This window comes from Saimiri boliviensis, chromosome 14 (genome assembly GCF_048565385.1).
Source record: "Saimiri boliviensis isolate mSaiBol1 chromosome 14, mSaiBol1.pri, whole genome shotgun sequence".
NCBI lineage: Eukaryota > Metazoa > Chordata > Mammalia > Primates > Cebidae > Saimiri > Saimiri boliviensis.
Window position 1 is genome coordinate 38,918,773 of NC_133462.1, and position 17,197 is coordinate 38,935,969.

Consider the following 17,197-nt stretch of genomic DNA (forward strand, 5'->3'; position numbering starts at 1 on the left):
GGCAGAAAGCCAGGAGGTCACAAGAGACAGTGCTTCCAGGAACTGGGGGTGCTACCTGCCCACCCTTGTCCTAGGTGGAGAGGGTATAACAAATTAGCTTTCTCTTAGAATTTATCAGATTTCATTAAAAGCATCCTACTGCTCAGCCATGCCACCATGAGTGGATGGGCCCTTCTCCCTGTCAACCAGAGACCATCCCCCACCCCCTCCCCAAAATTCCTGAATGATCTGGCCCTTCTCAGGTTCTGACCCCTTCCACTAGCCTTTTAGGTGATAGGTCCCTACCCGACTTCCTGTTTCTCTTCCTGTGGGAGAGTAGATTTAGGAAGTAAAGATTGCAGGGTGGGAAATAAAAGCTGTGATCCCCAGCAGTTCTGGACACTAGTGGACACTGGGGGACTCTGGGGCAACATGAGTGACTCCCAGGAACCAAGATTACAGCAGATGGGCTTCCTGGGTGAGGCTGGGTTGGGATGCTGGGATTCTGGGAAGTGGGAAGGGATGGCCAGCCCTGGTCTCAGCCTGCCTGGGCTCTGAGTTCATGTCTATCCATTCAGAGGAGGAACAGCTGACAGGCCTTGGATTCCGACAGACTCGAGGCTACAAGAGCTTAGCAGGTAGAGAAGAGTTAGCAGGCAGGGAGGAGAGAACAGAGACTCCTGGACTCCTGGGTCCTGGGAATGTGGGGCTTGGGGCCTGAATTCCTGGTCCCTGGGAAGGTGGAGGCTGGAGCCAAGGCTTCTGGGTTCTGGTGAGATAGAAGTTGGAGACTGGGTTCCAGGGTCCTAGAAAGGAGAGGGCAGGGGCCTGGACTCCAGGGTCCTGGGGAGGTGGGGGCTTAGGCGTGGACTCCTGGGTCCTAGGGAGGTGGGGGCTTGGGCCTTGATTCCTGGGATCTGGGGATGTAGGGGCTGGGACCCGGATTCTTGGGACCTGGGGAGGTGGGAGCCAGTATCTGGGTTACTGGGGCCTGGGGAAGGGGAGGCTGGGGCCTGGGGGGGTGGGGGCTGGGGGCTGGGTTCCTGAGACCTGGGGGTTAGAGGCTGAGGCCTGGATTCCTGGGTCCTGGAGAGGTGGAAGTAGGTACCTGGGTTCCTGGGACCCGGGGAGGTGGGGGCTGGGACCTAAGCTCCTGGGACTTGGGAGGGGGAGGCTGGGGACTGGGTTCCTGGGTCCTGGGGATTTAGGCCAGGCTCTTCCCAGGCCAGGCACAGCTGGGGACACTGGCAGGCTGACACACGTATCCTCTCTCAGGGTGTCTTGGTCATGGCCCCCTGGTGCGGCAACTCCTCTCCTTCACACTCTTGGCTGGGCTCCTGGTGGCCATCCTTGTCCAAGGTCAGGGGCAGGTTCTGAGGTCTGGGGTCCCCAGGCCTGGCCTTTTGGCTGTGAACAGAGCCTGGAGTAGCCAGGTCTGTGAGGGAGGTGGGGCTGAGAGCCAAGATGTTGTCCCTTGGGGTTTGTAGGGGCCTCTCCCACAGCCCCTCCCTACCCTAGGGCAGGAGAGAAGAGGAAGGAGGAAGAGGAGGAGGAGGAGGAGGAGGAGGAGGAGGAGGAGGAGGAGGAGGCGGCGGCGGAGGCGGGAAAGAACCTGGCTTTCCTTGGCCTTCTGTGCTGCCTTCTCTGGGTGTCAGTTTTCCTCCTCTTCAAAGGGGATTAAACAAGACCTTGGCTCTCACAAATGATGTCCCTATGGGGGTCAGTTCAGGGCTTGGCACACAGTAGGTGTTTAATAATTGCAGTTCTTTCTTTTCTTCTTGGCCCAGTGTCCAAGGTCCCCGGCTGCATAAGTCAGGGACAAACCAAGCAAGAGGAGATCTACCAGGAACTGACCCAGCTGAAGGCCACAGTGGGTGAGCTCCCAGAGCAATCCACGCAACAGGAGGTCTACCAGGAGCTGACCCGGCTGAAGGCCACAGTGGGTGAGCTCCTAGAGAAATCCAAGCAGCAGGAAATCTACCAGGAGCTGACCCAACTGAAGGCTGCCGTGGATGAGTTGCCAGAGCGGTCCAAGCAGCAGGAAATCTACCAGGAGCTGACACAGCTGAAGGCTGCAGTAAGTGAGTTGCCAGACAGGTCCAAGCAACAGGAGATCTACCAGGAACTGTCACAGCTGAAGGCTGCAGTGGGTAAGCTCCCAGAGAAATCTAAGCAGCAGGAAATCTACCAGGAGCTGACCCAACTGAAGGCTGCAGTGGGTGAGTTGCCGGAGCGGTCCAAGCAACAGGAAATCTACCAGGAGCTGACACGGCTGAAGGCTGCAGTAAGTGAGTTGCCAGACAGATCCAAGCAACAGGAGATCTACCAGGAACTGTCGCAGCTGAAGGCTGCAGTGGGTAAGCTCCCAGAGAAATCCAAGCAACAAGAGATGTACCAGAAGCTGACTGAGTTGAAGGCTGCGGTGGGTAAGCTCCCAGAGAAATCCAAACAACAAGAGATCTACTAGGAGCTGACCCAGCTGAAGGCTGCGGTGGGTGAGTTCCTGAAACCGGGATCCTTGGGCCTGAGATGGTCATTGTGTGGTGTGAGTTTGCTTGAGTCACTGACCCCATCTGAGTCTCAGTTTCCTCATCTGTGCAATGAGAACACAGGGTAACTGTGATCATTGCACCCAGTGTTCACAGTGGGCCAGGTACCTAGTAGCTACTCAGTTAAGCCTGTCCCCTGCCTTCTGTTCTGAGCTCTAAAGCCCTTACTTCTCCTAGTCTGGGGGAGATAGGGCCAGGACTCCTGCGTTCTCATGAGGATGGGGGAGGGACTCAGAAAGTGGGGAGGGAAATGGTCCACCCAGCATGGACAGTCAAGGAAGCGCTCTGATTCTCAAGGGCTTGAAGCTTGGGCAGATACAGGAACATGGGCAACTTGATCTGACCAGTCTTCCCCAACAGAACGCCTGTGTCACCCCTGTCCCCGGGAATGGACATTCTTCCAAGGAAACTGTTACTTCATGTCTAACTCCCAGCGCAACTGGCACGACTCCGTCACCGCCTGCCGGGAAGTGGGGGCCCAGCTCGTCGTAATCAAAAGTGATGAGGAGCAGGTACACCTGGTGGGGTCTCTGGCCTGGCCTGGGGCATGGCTTCTGGCCAACCAGAGAGGAGATTCTCAGAGGGGATTTTGCAGAAGAGGGGCTTTGCCCCACTTGGAAAGATGGGAGAAGGATATGAATGAGGGCGTCCCAAGTACCCTTAGAGCAGATACAAACAAGACTGAACATGTGGAAAAAACATCAAACGTGGCGGGGCACAGTGGCTCATGCCTGTAATTCCAGCACTTTGGGAGGCTGAGGCGGGTGGATCACCTGAGGTCAGGAGTTCAGGACCAGCCTGGCCAACATGTTGAAACCCCCATCTCAACTGAAAAATACAAAAAGTAGCCCGATGTGGTGGCAGGCACCTGTAATCCCAGCACTTTGGGAGGCTGAGGCAGGTGGATTACTTGAACCCGGGAGGTGGAAGTTGCAATGAGCTGAGATTGTGTCATTGCACTCCAGCCTGGGCGATAAGAGTGAAACTCCATCTCAAAAAAACGGAACAAAACATCCAATGTAAGCAAACCCCAGTGGCGTGCTGCAAGTGTTTAATAACCAGCTCTCTGGGGGAAAAGATTCTGATGTGTTGTGTTTGCCAATTTCCCTGGTGTAAATATTCCTACTGTGGCTAATTTCAAACGTCAATGTGACGTCTCTCCGTGCAGAGCTGAAAGGAGATGTTCCTGACCAGCAATTAGGAAATGGTTGGATTTGGCTCCAATACATTATTAAGCCCAATTACGAGTAAATTTGTGTGGGCCTGCATGGAATGTGTGAAACGGATGGACAGGGAGGATTAGCAAGAGTGTGTGAGGAGAGGGCAGCTGTGCATGGATGCCTGCATGTCAGGACACATGTGTTGTGGGAGACACATGTGAGAGACTCAGACCGGGGGGGGGGGGCACTTAGGACCCAGTATATGGGAAGGCTGAAGGTTAGCCTACAAGCAGAACTTCCTGCCGAGAGATGGGAGGTGGAGCCTGGAAAGTGGGAAGCAGAACTCCCTCCTGACTCCTCCACCCTCTAGAACTTCCTACAGCTGCAGTCTTCCAGAAGGAACCGCTTGACCTGGATTGGACTTTCAGACCTAAAGCAGGAAGGCACATGGCAGTGGGTGGATGGCTCACCTCTGTCACCCAGGTAGATCCCGGGAGAAGGGGACATCCTTTCCAGTGGGACTGGGGTCCTGAAACCCAACTTGAACTTTCCCTTGGGACCCTCCCCCACTCCCTGACACCTTAGACCCAAGAATCTGGGGTATTTACTGAGTTGAGGAAGGTGGTCTTCATACCCACCTGCAGACGGCATGGCAGAGACCTAAAATTCCACCTGCAGAGCTGCAGGAGGAGCTTGCCTCGAGGGTGGGTGTGTTACAATATAGTGTATTAATAGGAAGTCTGAGGTCTAGTAAGGCCACCAGCTTAGGAGACAATTGCTATTGTGAATAGCTTCTCATATGCATAGTCACAGCTCCCTAGAGAGAGAGAATACATTACAGCTGGGGGCCTCCTGGGGAAGCACCAGATCTGTTATGAGGCAGAGTGATGGGGAGCGGGGACTGTGGGCCAGAGCCTTTATTATGGTTTGTAAGGAAAGGAAAGGTCAAGGTCAGACAAGCAGGCTTAGGACTGGCAAGTATGAAGCATTTTTTGGGCTCGGGGCATAGGGGCTGCCTGACACCGGGGCTTGGGGTGATTAGCATAGGATAGTGGCTTGGAGTACAAGAGCCCAATAAGGCAGGTGGTTGGGGGTGTGGACTCCAGGTTGGTTGGTTTGTGTTTGAAAATCACACCCTCAGTAGTGGAGTCCACCCAAGGACAGGTTGTGACGAGAGGCAGGAATCAAGGCACTCAGGCATATTATAGGGAGTGCAGAGCAATTCGTGGCCAGCATGCACAGGCAGGGCCAATGTTGAAGCATCAAGATCACAGATTACAGAAGGTAGAAACACAGCTCATATAGTAGGCGGGGCAGAGGCTCACATTCCACATGGGCTTTGCAGCCTCAGGCGGTATTGGAACCAAGGAGAGCCCAACAATATCGGGGAGGAAGACTGTGTGGAATTTAAGGGCAACGGCTGGAACGACGAGAGATGTAGTGCCGCCAAATTCTGGATCTGCAAAAAGTCTGCAGCCTCCTGCTCCAGGGATTAAGAAAGGCTTCTCTCCTGACCCCCTACCACCTCAAACCCCCATGCTGGGTAGCAGAATTCGCCCAGCTCTCTGGGGGGAAAAGTCCTGATGTGTTGTGTTTGCCCATTACCCTGGTGTAAATATTCCCTCTGTGGCTGATTTCAGACATTAATGTGATGTCACTCAGTGCAGAGCTGAAAGATGTGTGTGACCAGCAATTAGGAAGTGGCTGGATCTGGCTCCAATACATTAAGCCCAGTTACGAGTAAATTTGGGTGGACATGCACTTTGAAGCTACAGTTCCTTCTCTCCATCCTTGGACCTTCACAAAATCTCTGGGACTGTTCTCTGTCAGATTCATCCTCCTTTAGAAGGCTGTGTCCCATTCTGTCCTTCTTGTCATGCTTCCAGTCTCCCCTGGTGTACGCTTGTTTTTCTGGCCCATCCCTGGAGCTTTACGAATGAGCTGTTGTGGGATGCCTTTGGGGGGTGTGCTTGTGTTCCATGAATCTGCTCTCTCTTCCTTTCAGAGATAAGAATGGGTTGCCATGTGTCGTTTCTGTGTCCCCTGGGGTATTATCTCATACACACAACCTACCCTCTGTTCAACTTTCACCTACCACCTCCTGCGCCCTTTTGGCTGGGACTTACTGGTTGCAAATGCTCATTATACAGGCTGGAAACACAAGGGAATTAATTCCCCATCACCAATGGCACCCCAAGAGGGCATGGAGGCTCCATGCAATCCCTTCCACCTCCCACACCTTCTTTTGTCCTATACATGGCTTCCATTGGGCTGCTTCTAAGTTGTAGTCTTTATTAATGTTATTTTTTGAGACAGAGTTTCACTCTTGTTGCCCAGGCTGGAGTGCCATGGGGCAATCTCGGCTCACCATAACCTCTGCCTCCCAGGTTCAAGTGATTCTCCTGCCTCAGCCTCCCCAGTAGCTGGGACTACAGGCAGGTGCCACCACACCCAGATAATTTTTTGTATTTTTAGTAGAGATAGCGTTTCTCCCGGTTGGTCAGGCTGGTCTCGAACTCCCAACCTCAGATGATTCGCCCACCTCGGCCTCCCAAAGTGTTGGGATTACAGGTGTGAGCCACTATGCCTGGTCTTTTATTTTTTAAAGAATAAAACAGGTTTATTTGGATCTGGGAGTCTGAACAGTTCTGACTCTACGACCTGACCTCCTGCCGTGACTTCGGGACCTAGAGGAACTTTGGCTCCGGCTGCGATGGCTCCTGCGGCTCTGGCTTCAGCTGCCCCGGCCCCTGCTGTGGTGCCTATTTCTTCCTCTGCTTCATGAACTGTGCCTCTCCTGACTCTTTGATGTGTGCTTGTGAGATTTCTTCCCCGGTGACTACTCCTTTTCCTCTCGGATTCCCCATTTCGTTTGTAGGAGTGGCCTGAACTAGGGTTCCTCCTTCCCCACTGCCTGCTGTGGCCCATCCTCTCTCTCCTCTCGGAGTTCTTGCCAAAGGAGGAGCCAGTCCGATCTGGAGACAAGCAGATGTCTCTCTTCACTTCCCAGAATTCATTGATGGGATTTCTGAACACACGGAGAAAGTGGCAGTGTTTTCCTGTTCGATGTTGTTGTTTTTCAAACAAACTACAAATCACCATTTTCCACCGGGTCACTGGGCAGAATTCACACTGAAGGTGTGGTCCTGTATACCATCGTCCGTTAAACGGAGGAAGGGCTGCTTGTTATTCTGCTTCCAACTGGTAGTGAACATATACATTGCCCCTCAGGTGAGCTTTCAAGTTGCAGCTGACCCTGAGCTGAATCACTCTCCCCACGTTCTTGACCTTGGGCAGCACATCCTCATAGAAATCTAGGAATTGTGGGTAGGTTTCTTCCTCGCTGTCCTCCATGCTGGTGTCAGGGTCATAGTCATCCCTCCTGCACTGCTCCATCCCAAACATTGTAAACATGCTCTCAATAACAAGGGAAGCAGCACTTTGGGAGGCCGAGGTGGGTGGATCACCTGAGGTCAGGAGTTTGAGATCAGCCTGATTAACATGGGAAACCCTATCTCTACTAAAAATACAAACTCCCAGGGCACGGTGGTTCATGCCTGTAATCCCAGCTACTCGGAAGGCTGAGGCAGGAGAGTCGCTTGAACCTGGGAGGCAGAGGTTGTGGTGAGTTGAGATCGTGCCATTGCGCTCCAGCCCGGGCAACAAAAGCAAAGCTCCATCTCAATAATAATAATGATGATGATGATGGCGGGGCTGGATGTTGGGCAATTATGTTTAGGTGAACATCCATCTCCAAATCTGCAAGCTCCTGTTTTACTCTAGCAGGGACAATTAGCTCCACCCTTCTCCCTTAATCTGAAATTCGCGGGTGATTTTGGATTTTGCCATGTGGAACCATTTTCCAACTCATTTTCAGCCTGATCCAGCATCTTCTGCACAGCTGCTGTTCTTTCTCCTGTCGTTTCTGCTCCTGCTCTTCTCTCTCTTCCTCTGCTGTTCCTCCCATTGTTCCCTTAACTTTCTCTCTTGTTCTTCTTGCTGTTTTCTAGCCGCCTCTTCCTTTTCCTTCTTTATTCTGAATTCTTCTTGTGCTTCCTGCTTTCTCAGCAACCTTTCTCTCATGTAATCTTTGCCTTTCCCTTTCCAATAGTTTCTCTTCTAGTTGTTGTTCTTCAATAAGTCTCCTCCTCCCTCCTTCCCTCTCCCTTCCCCTCCCCTCCCCCTCCCCTCCCCTCCCCCTCCCCTTCCCCTTCTCCCTCTCCCCTCTCCCTCCCCCTCCCTCTCCCCCTTCCCCTCCTCCTCCTCCTGTGAGAGTCCTGAGTCTCTCAATCGAAGAAGTCCCTGCCAGTGTTTCTTTGGTTTCTCCTCCTTCAGGGCAGCCCTGTACTTTTCGTGGCTTGGTTTCTCTGGAAATACCATCTTCTTGGGTGCAGCCATCTTGCCGGCACCACACCGCCCCTCCAGTTGTACCCTTTTATCATAAACTGGTAAACACTGTAACCGCAGATCCAGCCCAGTCTGGTTCAACTTTGTGTAATAAAATGGCAAGTTGTTTTTCAGTTGCCATGGACTCCCAGGGAGCAAGTTACTACCCTGAGCACGCCCAGATTTGAACTGAATGTGCAAACCCAGTTAGAACCTGCGTGCTCAGACTAAGCAACAGGGACTGAGTTAAGAAGTGGATATCACGTGGCATGATCTGTGATCCAATCAGATTGAGCCCCGGCATCACTCCATGGTGTGATCCAATCAGTTCAAGCCTCCTGAATCCCCTCATTACAAGAGCCAATCAGATCACACTTCTCTACCCTCTGTGTATGAAAGCTGCGGCAGCTCCCAGCTTGGAGAGACAGTTAAGGGCCAGATGGCTGTCTCCGTGCTTGGCTGCCTTGCAATAAATGTTTCTACAAAACCCCAGTGGTTCAGTGTTTGGTTTTCCACTGTGAGCAGGCAAACTGAGCAATTTAGTTCGGTAACCTAAGAATAATGTTTTTTTGAGTTCTCTAAATTATTCTAGGAAATTACTGAACCTGAGAGGGACTTGGGGGAACCCCAAATTTTTTGCCGGCCTGGCAGAAGTGTGGATAGACAATGCAAAGGCATTGTCTTTGCACCTGGTGTCTGAAGTAGGGTCAGTCTTTTGAGACCTAGCCCTTTAACTTGTGGAATGTGGTGCTAACTCCAGGAAGCTAGTATTAGAGAACTTTTTTTTTTTTTTTGATGTAAATAAGACCCAATAAAATTCACTTCCCTTCTACTGATGTTGACCTCAAAGATGGTCCTTCATAAACAGCTTGCAATTTCCATCTTTCTTAGAGTTGACCTTCAACGGGCAGAGGAACTGTGAGGCTTGTTCTACGTCAACTCCCAAAGGCTCCCAGGGGAATTGAGCCCAGTTGCCATTTTCAGTCATAATAAGCTCATTGGTGCCTTTGTATTGGGTTCCTTCCTTTTCCTACCTGCTTCTCTTCATTTTTCCCACCGCCTGCTGGTGCTTCTTGGAATCTCCTCCCTGATAAGCTACTTGTATCCAAATCCTTGTCTCAAGCTCTGCTTTGGGAGAAACTCAAGCCAAGCTTATAATAATTTTGATAATTACAAGGCATGGCTCTTTTTGAGTGTGAGACAAGGTCTTGCTCTGTCACCCAGGCTGAAATGCAGTGGCGGTGCCATCCTGGCTCACTGCAAAATGGAAATCACATGATCTACCAGAAGGGTAGGAAGATTCAAACGAATGAGTTTATAAACTTGCTTGAAAAGTGCTTGACCGTTAATAGGCGTTAAATAAACAAGCAATTATGATTCAGCTCCAACTCCCAAAGTCAGCAGAAATTCTCATGAATGAGGACATCCTCAGAGCAAGGCAACCAAGCCTGGAGGTCAGGGGGATGACGGTTCCAGGAACTAAGGGCTCTGCCTGACCATCCCTGCCCTAGGTGGAGGGGTATAACCAAGTTGCTTTTCATGCAAACTTACTAGATTTCATTAAAAGCATCGCACAGCTCAGCGATGCCGTCAGTGGACAAATCCTTCTCCCTGTCAACCTCAGACCATCCCCCCCAGCTCCTTGAAACTTCTGCAAGTCAGGACCATCTCATGCTCTGCCCCCTCCCACTAGGCTTTCGGGTGTTACATCCTTCCCCAGTTTCCTGTTTTTCTTCTTCCACAAGAAGAGATTTAGGGAGTGAGGCTCACGAGGTGGGAAATAAGAGCTGTGCTCCCCAGAAGTTCTGGATATTGAGGGACAGTCAGGAAACATGAGTGACTCCAAGGAACCAAGGGCACAGCCACTGGGCCTCTTGGGTGAGGCTGAGTTGGGGCTCTGGGGTCCTGGGTTGGGGAAGGGGAGGGCCAGCCCTGGCCTCAGGCTGCCCAGGCTCTGAGTTCTTGTTTATCCATTCAGAAGAGGAAGAGCTGATAACCAGCGGTATGAATTTTTTTCCAAGAGACTTTGGATTCCGACAGACTCGAGGCTACAAGAGCTTAGCAGGTAGAGAAGAGTTACTTGGAAGAGAGGAGGACAGGAGCCTCCCTTCCTGAGTCCTGGGAAGCTGGTGGCTGGAGCCTGGACTCCTAGAACCTAGGGAGGTGGAGGCTGGGGCGTGGGTTCCTGGGTCCTGGAGAACTGGTGGCTGGGGTCTGGACTTCTAGGACATGAGGAGGTAGGGGCTGGGGCTTGGACTCCTGTGTCCGAGGGAGGTGGAGGCTGGAGTCTGGACTCCTGGGACATGGAGAGATGGAAGCTTGGGCCTGGGTTCCTGGGTCCTGGGGAGGTGAGGGCTGGGGTCTGGACTCCTGAATCCTGAGGAGGTAGGAGGAGGATCCTGGACTCCTGGGTCCTAAGGAGGCGGAGGCTGGGGCCTGGACTACTGAGACCTTAGCCTTAAGGTAGAGGCTGGGACCTGGGTTCCTGGGTCTTGGGGAGGTGGGGGCTGGGGATTTCATTCCTAGGATCTGCGAGGTAAGGGCTGGGTTCCTGGACTCCTGGGTCTGGGTTGGTGGGGGCTGGGGTCTTGACTCCTGCCACCTGGGGAGATGGGGCTGGGGCCCGGGTTTCCCTGGGCCAGGCTGAGGCTTGGACACTGGCATGCTGAAACCGAGCAATGTTTTCTCCTGCAGGGTGTCTGGGCCACACGCCGCTGGTACTGCTGCTCCTCTCCTTCATGCTCTTCACTGGGCTCCTAGTGGCCATCCTCATCCAAGGTCAGCTGCAGGCTCTGAGAGTCCTGGCCTCCCAGGCCTGGTTCTTCTGCTGTAGATGTAGCTGGGGGTGGCCAGGTCCAGGAGGAACGAGAGCCTAAAAGCTGGTCTTCTTTCCCGTTAGGTTTCTAGGGGCCTCTCCCCAGGACCACTCCCACCTCCAGGGCGGGGGAGGGAAGGAGGAACCTGGCTCTCCTGGCCCTTTCAAGCCGCCTTCTCTGGGTGTCAGTTTTTCTTATCCACAAAAGAGTTTAAACAAGATTTTGGTGCTCAGAAATGATATCCTTAGGGGCACAGTGTAGGGCATGGTACATGGCGGGTGTTTAATAATTGCAATTTCTAAGGCTCGGCTTAGTGTCTCATGCCTGTAATCCCAGCACTCTGGGAGGCCGAGGTAGGTGGATCACGAGGTTGGGAGTTCAAGACCAGCCTGACCAACATGATGCAACCCCATCTCTACTAAAAATACAAAAAAAAAAAAAAAATTAGGCGGGCATGGTAGTATGCACCTGTAATCCCAACTACTCAGGAGGCTGAGGCAGGAGAATTGCTTGAACCCAGGAGGCAGAGGTTGCAATGAGCCGAGATTGTGCCACTGCACTCCAGCCTGGGCGACAGAGCAAGACTCCATCTCAATAAATAAATAAATAAATAAATAATTACAGTTTCTTCCCTTGCCCAGTCTCCAAGAACCCCAGCTCCCAGAGGCAGGAGCATTCCATGCAGGAGATCTCCCAGGATCTGACCCAGCTGAAGGCTGCGGTGGGTGAGTGGCCAGATGCCAGGGGTCCTTGGGCCTGGGAGCGTTTCCATGTGGTGTGACTTTGTTTGAGTCACGGACCCTCTCTGGGTCTCAGTTTTCTCCTCTGTGAAATGAGAACACAGATGAACAGTGATGATCTCACTCAGTGTTCTCAGTGGGCCAGGTACGTGGTAGGCACGCAGTTAAGATAGTCTCTCGCCTTCTGTTCTGAGCTCTAAAGCCCTGACTTTTCCTAGTCTGGAGGAGATGGGGCCAGGACTCCTGGGTTTTCCTGGGGATGGAGGAGGGTCTCGGGAAGTGGGGAGGGAAATGGTCCACCCAGTGTGGACAGTCAAGGAAGGGCCACAATTCTCAAGATCTTGAAGGCTGGGAACACACAGGAATATGGGTAACCTAATCTGAGTCTACTCATGACCAGTGTCCCCCAACAGAACGCCTGTGCCGCCCCTGTCCCTGGGAATGGACATTCTTCCAAGGAAACTGTTACTTCATGTCTAACTCCCAGCGCAACTGGCACGACTCTGTCACCGCCTGCCGGGAAGTGGGGGCCCAGCTCGTCATAATCAAAAGTGACGAGGAGCAGGTACACCTGGTGGGGTCCTTGGCCTGGCCTGGGGCATGGCTTCTGGCCAACCAGAGAGGAGATTCTCAGAGGGGATTTTGCAGAAGAGGGGCTTTGCTCCACTTGGAAAGATGGGAGGAGAAGGATATGAATGAGGGCGTCCCAAGCACCCTTAGAGCAGATACAAACTAGATCTGAACACGTGTGAATGTTCTGGGGAAAATATCAAATATAAGTAAACCCCAGTGGCGTGCTGCAAGTATTTAACAACCAGCTCTCTTGAGGGGAAAAGTCCTGATGTGTCATGTTGGCTAATTTCCCTGGTGTAAATATTCCCATGGCAGCTGATTTCAAACGTCAATGTGACGTCTCTCCGTGCAGAGCTGAAAGGAGATGTTCCTGACCAGCAATTAGGAAATGGTTGGATTTGGCTCCAATACATTATTAAGCCCAATTATGAGTAAATTTGTGTGGGCCTGCATGGAACGTGTGAAACGGATGGACAGGCAGGATTAGCAAGAGTGTGTGAGGAGAGGGCAGCTGTGCATGGATGCCTGCATGTCAGGACACATGTGTTGTGGGAGACACATGTGAGAGACTCAGATGTGGGAGAGGGCACTTAGGACCCAGTATATGGGAAGGCTGAAGGTTAGCCTACAAGCAGAACTTCCTGCCAAGAGATGGGGAGGTGGAGCCTGGAAAGTGGGAAGCAGAACTCCCTCCTGACTCCTCCTCCACCCTCCAGAACTTCCTGCAGCTGCAGTCTTCCAGAAGCAACCGCTTGGCCTGGATGGGACTTTCAGACCTACATGAGGAAAACACATGGCAGTGGGTGGATGGCTCACCTCTGTCACCCAGGTAGATCCCGGGAGAAGGGGACATCCTATCCAGTGGGACTGGGGTCCTGAAACCCGACTTGAACTTTCCCTTGGGATCCTCCCCCACTCTCTGACACCCTAGATTCAAGAATCTGGGGGTTTTACTGAGTTGAGAAAGGTGGTCTTCATACCCACCTGCAGACGGGTTAGCAGGTGCCTAAAATTCCACCAGCAGAGCTGCAGGAGGAGCCTGCCACCCAGGTGGGTGTGTTAAAGCATAGTGTATCAGACTGGGTGTGGTGGCTCATGCCTGTAATCCCAGCGCTTTGGGAGGCCGAGGTGGGTGGATCACGGGGTCAGAAGATCGAGACCATCCTGGCTAACATGATCAAATCCCGTCTCTACTACAAATACCAAAAAAAAAAAAAGCATCAAGATTACAGAAGGTAGAAACACAGCTCATATAGTAGGCAGGGCAGAGGGTCACATTCCACATGGGCTTTGCAGCCTCAAGCGGTATTGGAACCAAGGAGAGCCCAACAATATCGGGGAGGAAGACTGTGCGGAATTTAACGGCAAAGGCTGGAACGACGACAGATGTAGTGTCGCCAAATTCTGGATCTGCAAAAAGTCCGCAGCCTCCTGCTCCAGGGATGAAGGGTGGCTTCTCTCCTCAGTCTCTGCACCCCTGACTGCCCACGCAGCATAGCCGAGCTTCACCACTTTTCAGCCAGGTTTCCTCCTCTCCATCCCTGGACCTTCCCCTTCCCCTTTCCCTTCCCCTTCCCCTTCCCCTTCCCCTTCCCCTTCCCCTTCCCCTTCTCCTCCTTCTTTCTCCTTCTCCTCCTCCTCCTCCTCCTTCTTTCTTTTCTTCTTCTTTTCTTCCTTTTCTTCTTTCTTCTTCTTTTCTTTGAGATGGAGTCTTGCTCTGTTGCCCAGGCTGGAGTGCAGAGGTGCAATCTCAGCTCACTGCACCCTCCACCTCCCAGGTTCAAGTGATTCTCCTGGGTCAGCCTCCTGAGTAGCTGGGATTACAAGTGTGCAACACCATGGCCAGCCTTTTCTTGTGTGTGTATTTTCAGTAGAGATGGGGTTTCTCCATTTTGGTCAGGCTGGTCTCAAACTCCTGACCTTGGAATCTGCCTGCTCCTGTCTCCCAGAGTGCTAAGATTACAGGCGTGAGCCACCACGTCTGGCCAGATTCTCTATTTTTGTTTTGTTTTGTGAGTCAGGGTGTCTGCTGCCCAGGCTGGAATGCAGTGGCATGATCACCGCTCATTGCAGCCTCAGCCTTTTGGGCTCAAGCAGTTCTCCCACCTCCGCCTCCTGAGTAGCTGTGACCACAGGCGTGTGTCAAGCCCTGCTAATTTTTATTTTATTTTATTTTTCTGTAGAGACAAAGTCTTGCTTTGTTGCCCAGACTGATCTGGAACTCCTGAGCTCAGGCGATCTGATGGTCTTGCCCTCCCAAAGTGCTGGGATTACAGGCATGAGCCACTATGCCTGGCCTCTGTCAAATTCTTCATCCTCTAGGGGCCTGAGTCCAGGCTGTCATTCTTCTGATGTCTCCAAGGTACCCTGGTGTAAAGTTTATTTTTCTGGCTCATTCTTGGAGCTTTATAAGTCACCTGGTGTGGGATGCCTTTGGAGGGTAGGCTTGGTATGCTCCATTAATCTACTCTGTCTTTCGTTTTTTGTTTTTTGTTTTTTTTTTAATTGCATTTTAGGTTTTGGGGTACATGTGAAGAACATGCAAGATTGTTGCATAGGTACACACGTGGCAGTGTGATTTGCTGCCTTCCTCCCCATCACCTGTATCTGGCATTTCTCCCCATGCTATCTCTCCCCAACTCCCTAATCTACTCTGTCTTTCTTTTGGAAATTAGAGTATTTGGATCGCCATGGGTACCTGCCACATCCCTTGGGGCTTTATCTCATCCATGCAAACTACCATCTGCTCAATTTCTGTCTACCAGCCCCTGCACCCCTTTGACTGGGGACTTGCTGGTTGCAAGAGCTCATCTTGCAGGCTGGAAGCACCAGGGAATTAATTCCCCCAGTCAACCAGTGGCACCCAGGGAGGGCCTGGAGGCTCCACACAACCCCTTCCCCCGTCACATTGTCCTTTCTCTCGTGTATCTCTTCTATTGGGCTGTAATAAACTGGTAAACAGTGTAACCACAGAACTAGCCCAGTCTGGTTCAGCTTTGTGTAACAAAACGGCCAGTTATTTTTCAGTTGCCACAGATCCCCAGGTTGCAAGTTATGTACCTTGATCATGCCCCAGATGAACCAAGCCAGCAGGCACGGGCGGAATCTAAGGGTTCGATCCAACAAACGGGGACTGAATTAAGAAGCGGACATCTATGATCCAATCAGATTGTACCCTGACATCATCCCATGGCATGATCCAATCAGATCAAGCCTCCGACATCACCTCATTACATGATCCAGTTAGGTTACACCTCACTACACTCTGTATATAAAATCTGTACCAGTCCCAGCTCAGAGAGACAGATTTGAGCCAGATTCCTCTCTCCTCGCTGGCTGACTTGAAGTAAACTTTTATCTCTACGAAATCTGGTTTTCCATTTGCACATCGGTAGACAGACCCAAATCAGGTTGGTAAGAGCATAAGCAAAATGTTTTCCTGAGTTCTGTGAGTCATTCTAGCAAATTACTGGATCTGAAAGGAGTTGTGAGAACCCCCAATTTTTGTTGGGCAAGTGGAAGTATGAGTGGCCTGGGTACTCTCTTTGTACCTCAGACCTGAAAAAGGATGATTCCTGTGGAACCGGGCTTTTTAACTTGTGGAATGTGGTGCTAATTCCAGGTAGCTAGTGTTAGAGAATATTTTGGTGTAAAAAAAGACTCTGCAAATGCTACCTCCCTTCCACGAGTGTTGACTGCAAGGACGTTCCTTCATAAACAGCTTGAAGGCTGAATTCCATGTCATTTAGAGTCAACCTTCGACAGACAAGGGTACTGTAAGGCTTGACTGGACCATGTCCCTGGCGTGCCAAGGCTCCCAGAGGAACAGAGTCCAGTTGCCCACGTGGGTCATAAGCTCACTGATGCCTCTGAATTGGCTTCCTTCCTTTCCCTCCCTGACTGTCTTCACTTTCCCCTCCTCTGCTCGTGCTTCTTGGAATCTCCTCCCAGTTAAACTACTTGTATCCAAATCCTTGTCTCAAGCTCTGCATCTAGAGAAACGCAAGCCAGCTTATGATCTTTTGATAACTGGTAGGCATGGCTCGTGTGTGTGTGTGTGTGTGTGTGTGTGTGTGTGACGGTCTCACTGTCACTCAGGCTGGAGTGCAGTAGTATAATCACGGCTCACTGAAGCCTCGATCTCCCAGGCTCAAGCAACCCTCCCACCTCAGCCTCCTATGTAAATGGAACTAGAGGCATGCACCACCACACCTGGCAATTTTTTTTAAAATTTTTTGTAGAGACATGGTCTGGTCTGGAACTCCTGGGTTCAGGAGATCCTCCTGCCTCAGCCTGCCAAGTAGCTGGGATTACACACATGCACCAACCACCACGCTGGGCCAAGTTTTGTATTTTTAGTAGAGACAGGGTTTCGCCATGTTGGTCAGGCTGGTCTCGAATGCCTGACCTCAGGTGATCCACCTGCCTTGGCCTCCCAAAGTGCTGGGATTACAGGCATGAGCCACCACACCCGGCCAAGAATCAGTTTTCTTACCTTGGGAGCAGTATCAACCCCACTGAGGATGCATGGAAGAGAGTGTGGAAAGGCAAAAATAGTGACTCTATAGTGGAGAAACCTGGTAGATACTGCCTTCAAGGTTAGCATTGCCAGTGATCAGGCACGTTCATGTGGCTATCATATACCACCCCCTATAGGAGGTGATTAGAAGGACACCTCACCTTTGTTATATTCTTAACTGCAAACAGACAACCTCACTCTAATAATCAGCAAACACTAGAAAAGACCAGGTGTGATGGCTCATACCTGTAATCTCAGCACTTTGGGAGGCCCAGGTGGGTGGATCACCTGAGGTCAGGAGTCCAAGACCAGCCTGGTCAACATGGTGAAACCCCATCTCTATTAAAAACACAAAAAAGTAGCCAGGCATGGTGGTGAGCACCTCTAGTCCCAGCTACTCGGGAGGCTGAGGCAGAATTGCTTGAACCCAGGAGGCAGAGGCTGCAGTGAGCCAAGATTGCACCGCTGCACTCCA

General features: G+C 51.7%; 2 protein-coding genes and 1 pseudogene across 2 annotated transcripts; 2 read left to right on the forward strand and 1 right to left on the reverse strand.

Annotated features, from left to right (window-relative positions):
• The first annotated feature begins 395 nt into the window (after positions 1 to 395).
• Positions 396 to 7,665, forward strand: LOC120360110 (CD209 antigen-like). Its single transcript, XM_074384709.1, is given in 7 exon segments — positions 396 to 457; positions 558 to 617; positions 1,255 to 1,338; positions 1,767 to 2,474; positions 2,889 to 3,040; positions 4,059 to 4,171; positions 5,034 to 7,665. Coding segments are annotated over 7 exon segments (1,314 nt in total). The 5' UTR covers positions 396 to 411; the 3' UTR covers positions 5,185 to 7,665.
• On the reverse strand, positions 6,309 to 8,128 carry LOC101034791 (U2 small nuclear ribonucleoprotein auxiliary factor 35 kDa subunit-related protein 2-like; annotated as a pseudogene).
• LOC101034477 (CD209 antigen-like protein 2) lies at positions 7,964 to 15,919 on the forward strand. The gene is made up of 7 exons (XM_010349568.3): positions 7,964 to 9,952; positions 10,053 to 10,139; positions 10,769 to 10,852; positions 11,532 to 11,615; positions 12,044 to 12,195; positions 12,920 to 13,032; positions 13,500 to 15,919. Exons 1-7 carry the CDS (start codon positions 9,907 to 9,909, stop codon positions 13,699 to 13,701), a joined length of 768 nt encoding a protein of 255 aa, XP_010347870.2. The 5' UTR covers positions 7,964 to 9,906; the 3' UTR covers positions 13,702 to 15,919.
• The last annotated feature ends 1,278 nt before the right edge of the window (positions 15,920 to 17,197 follow it).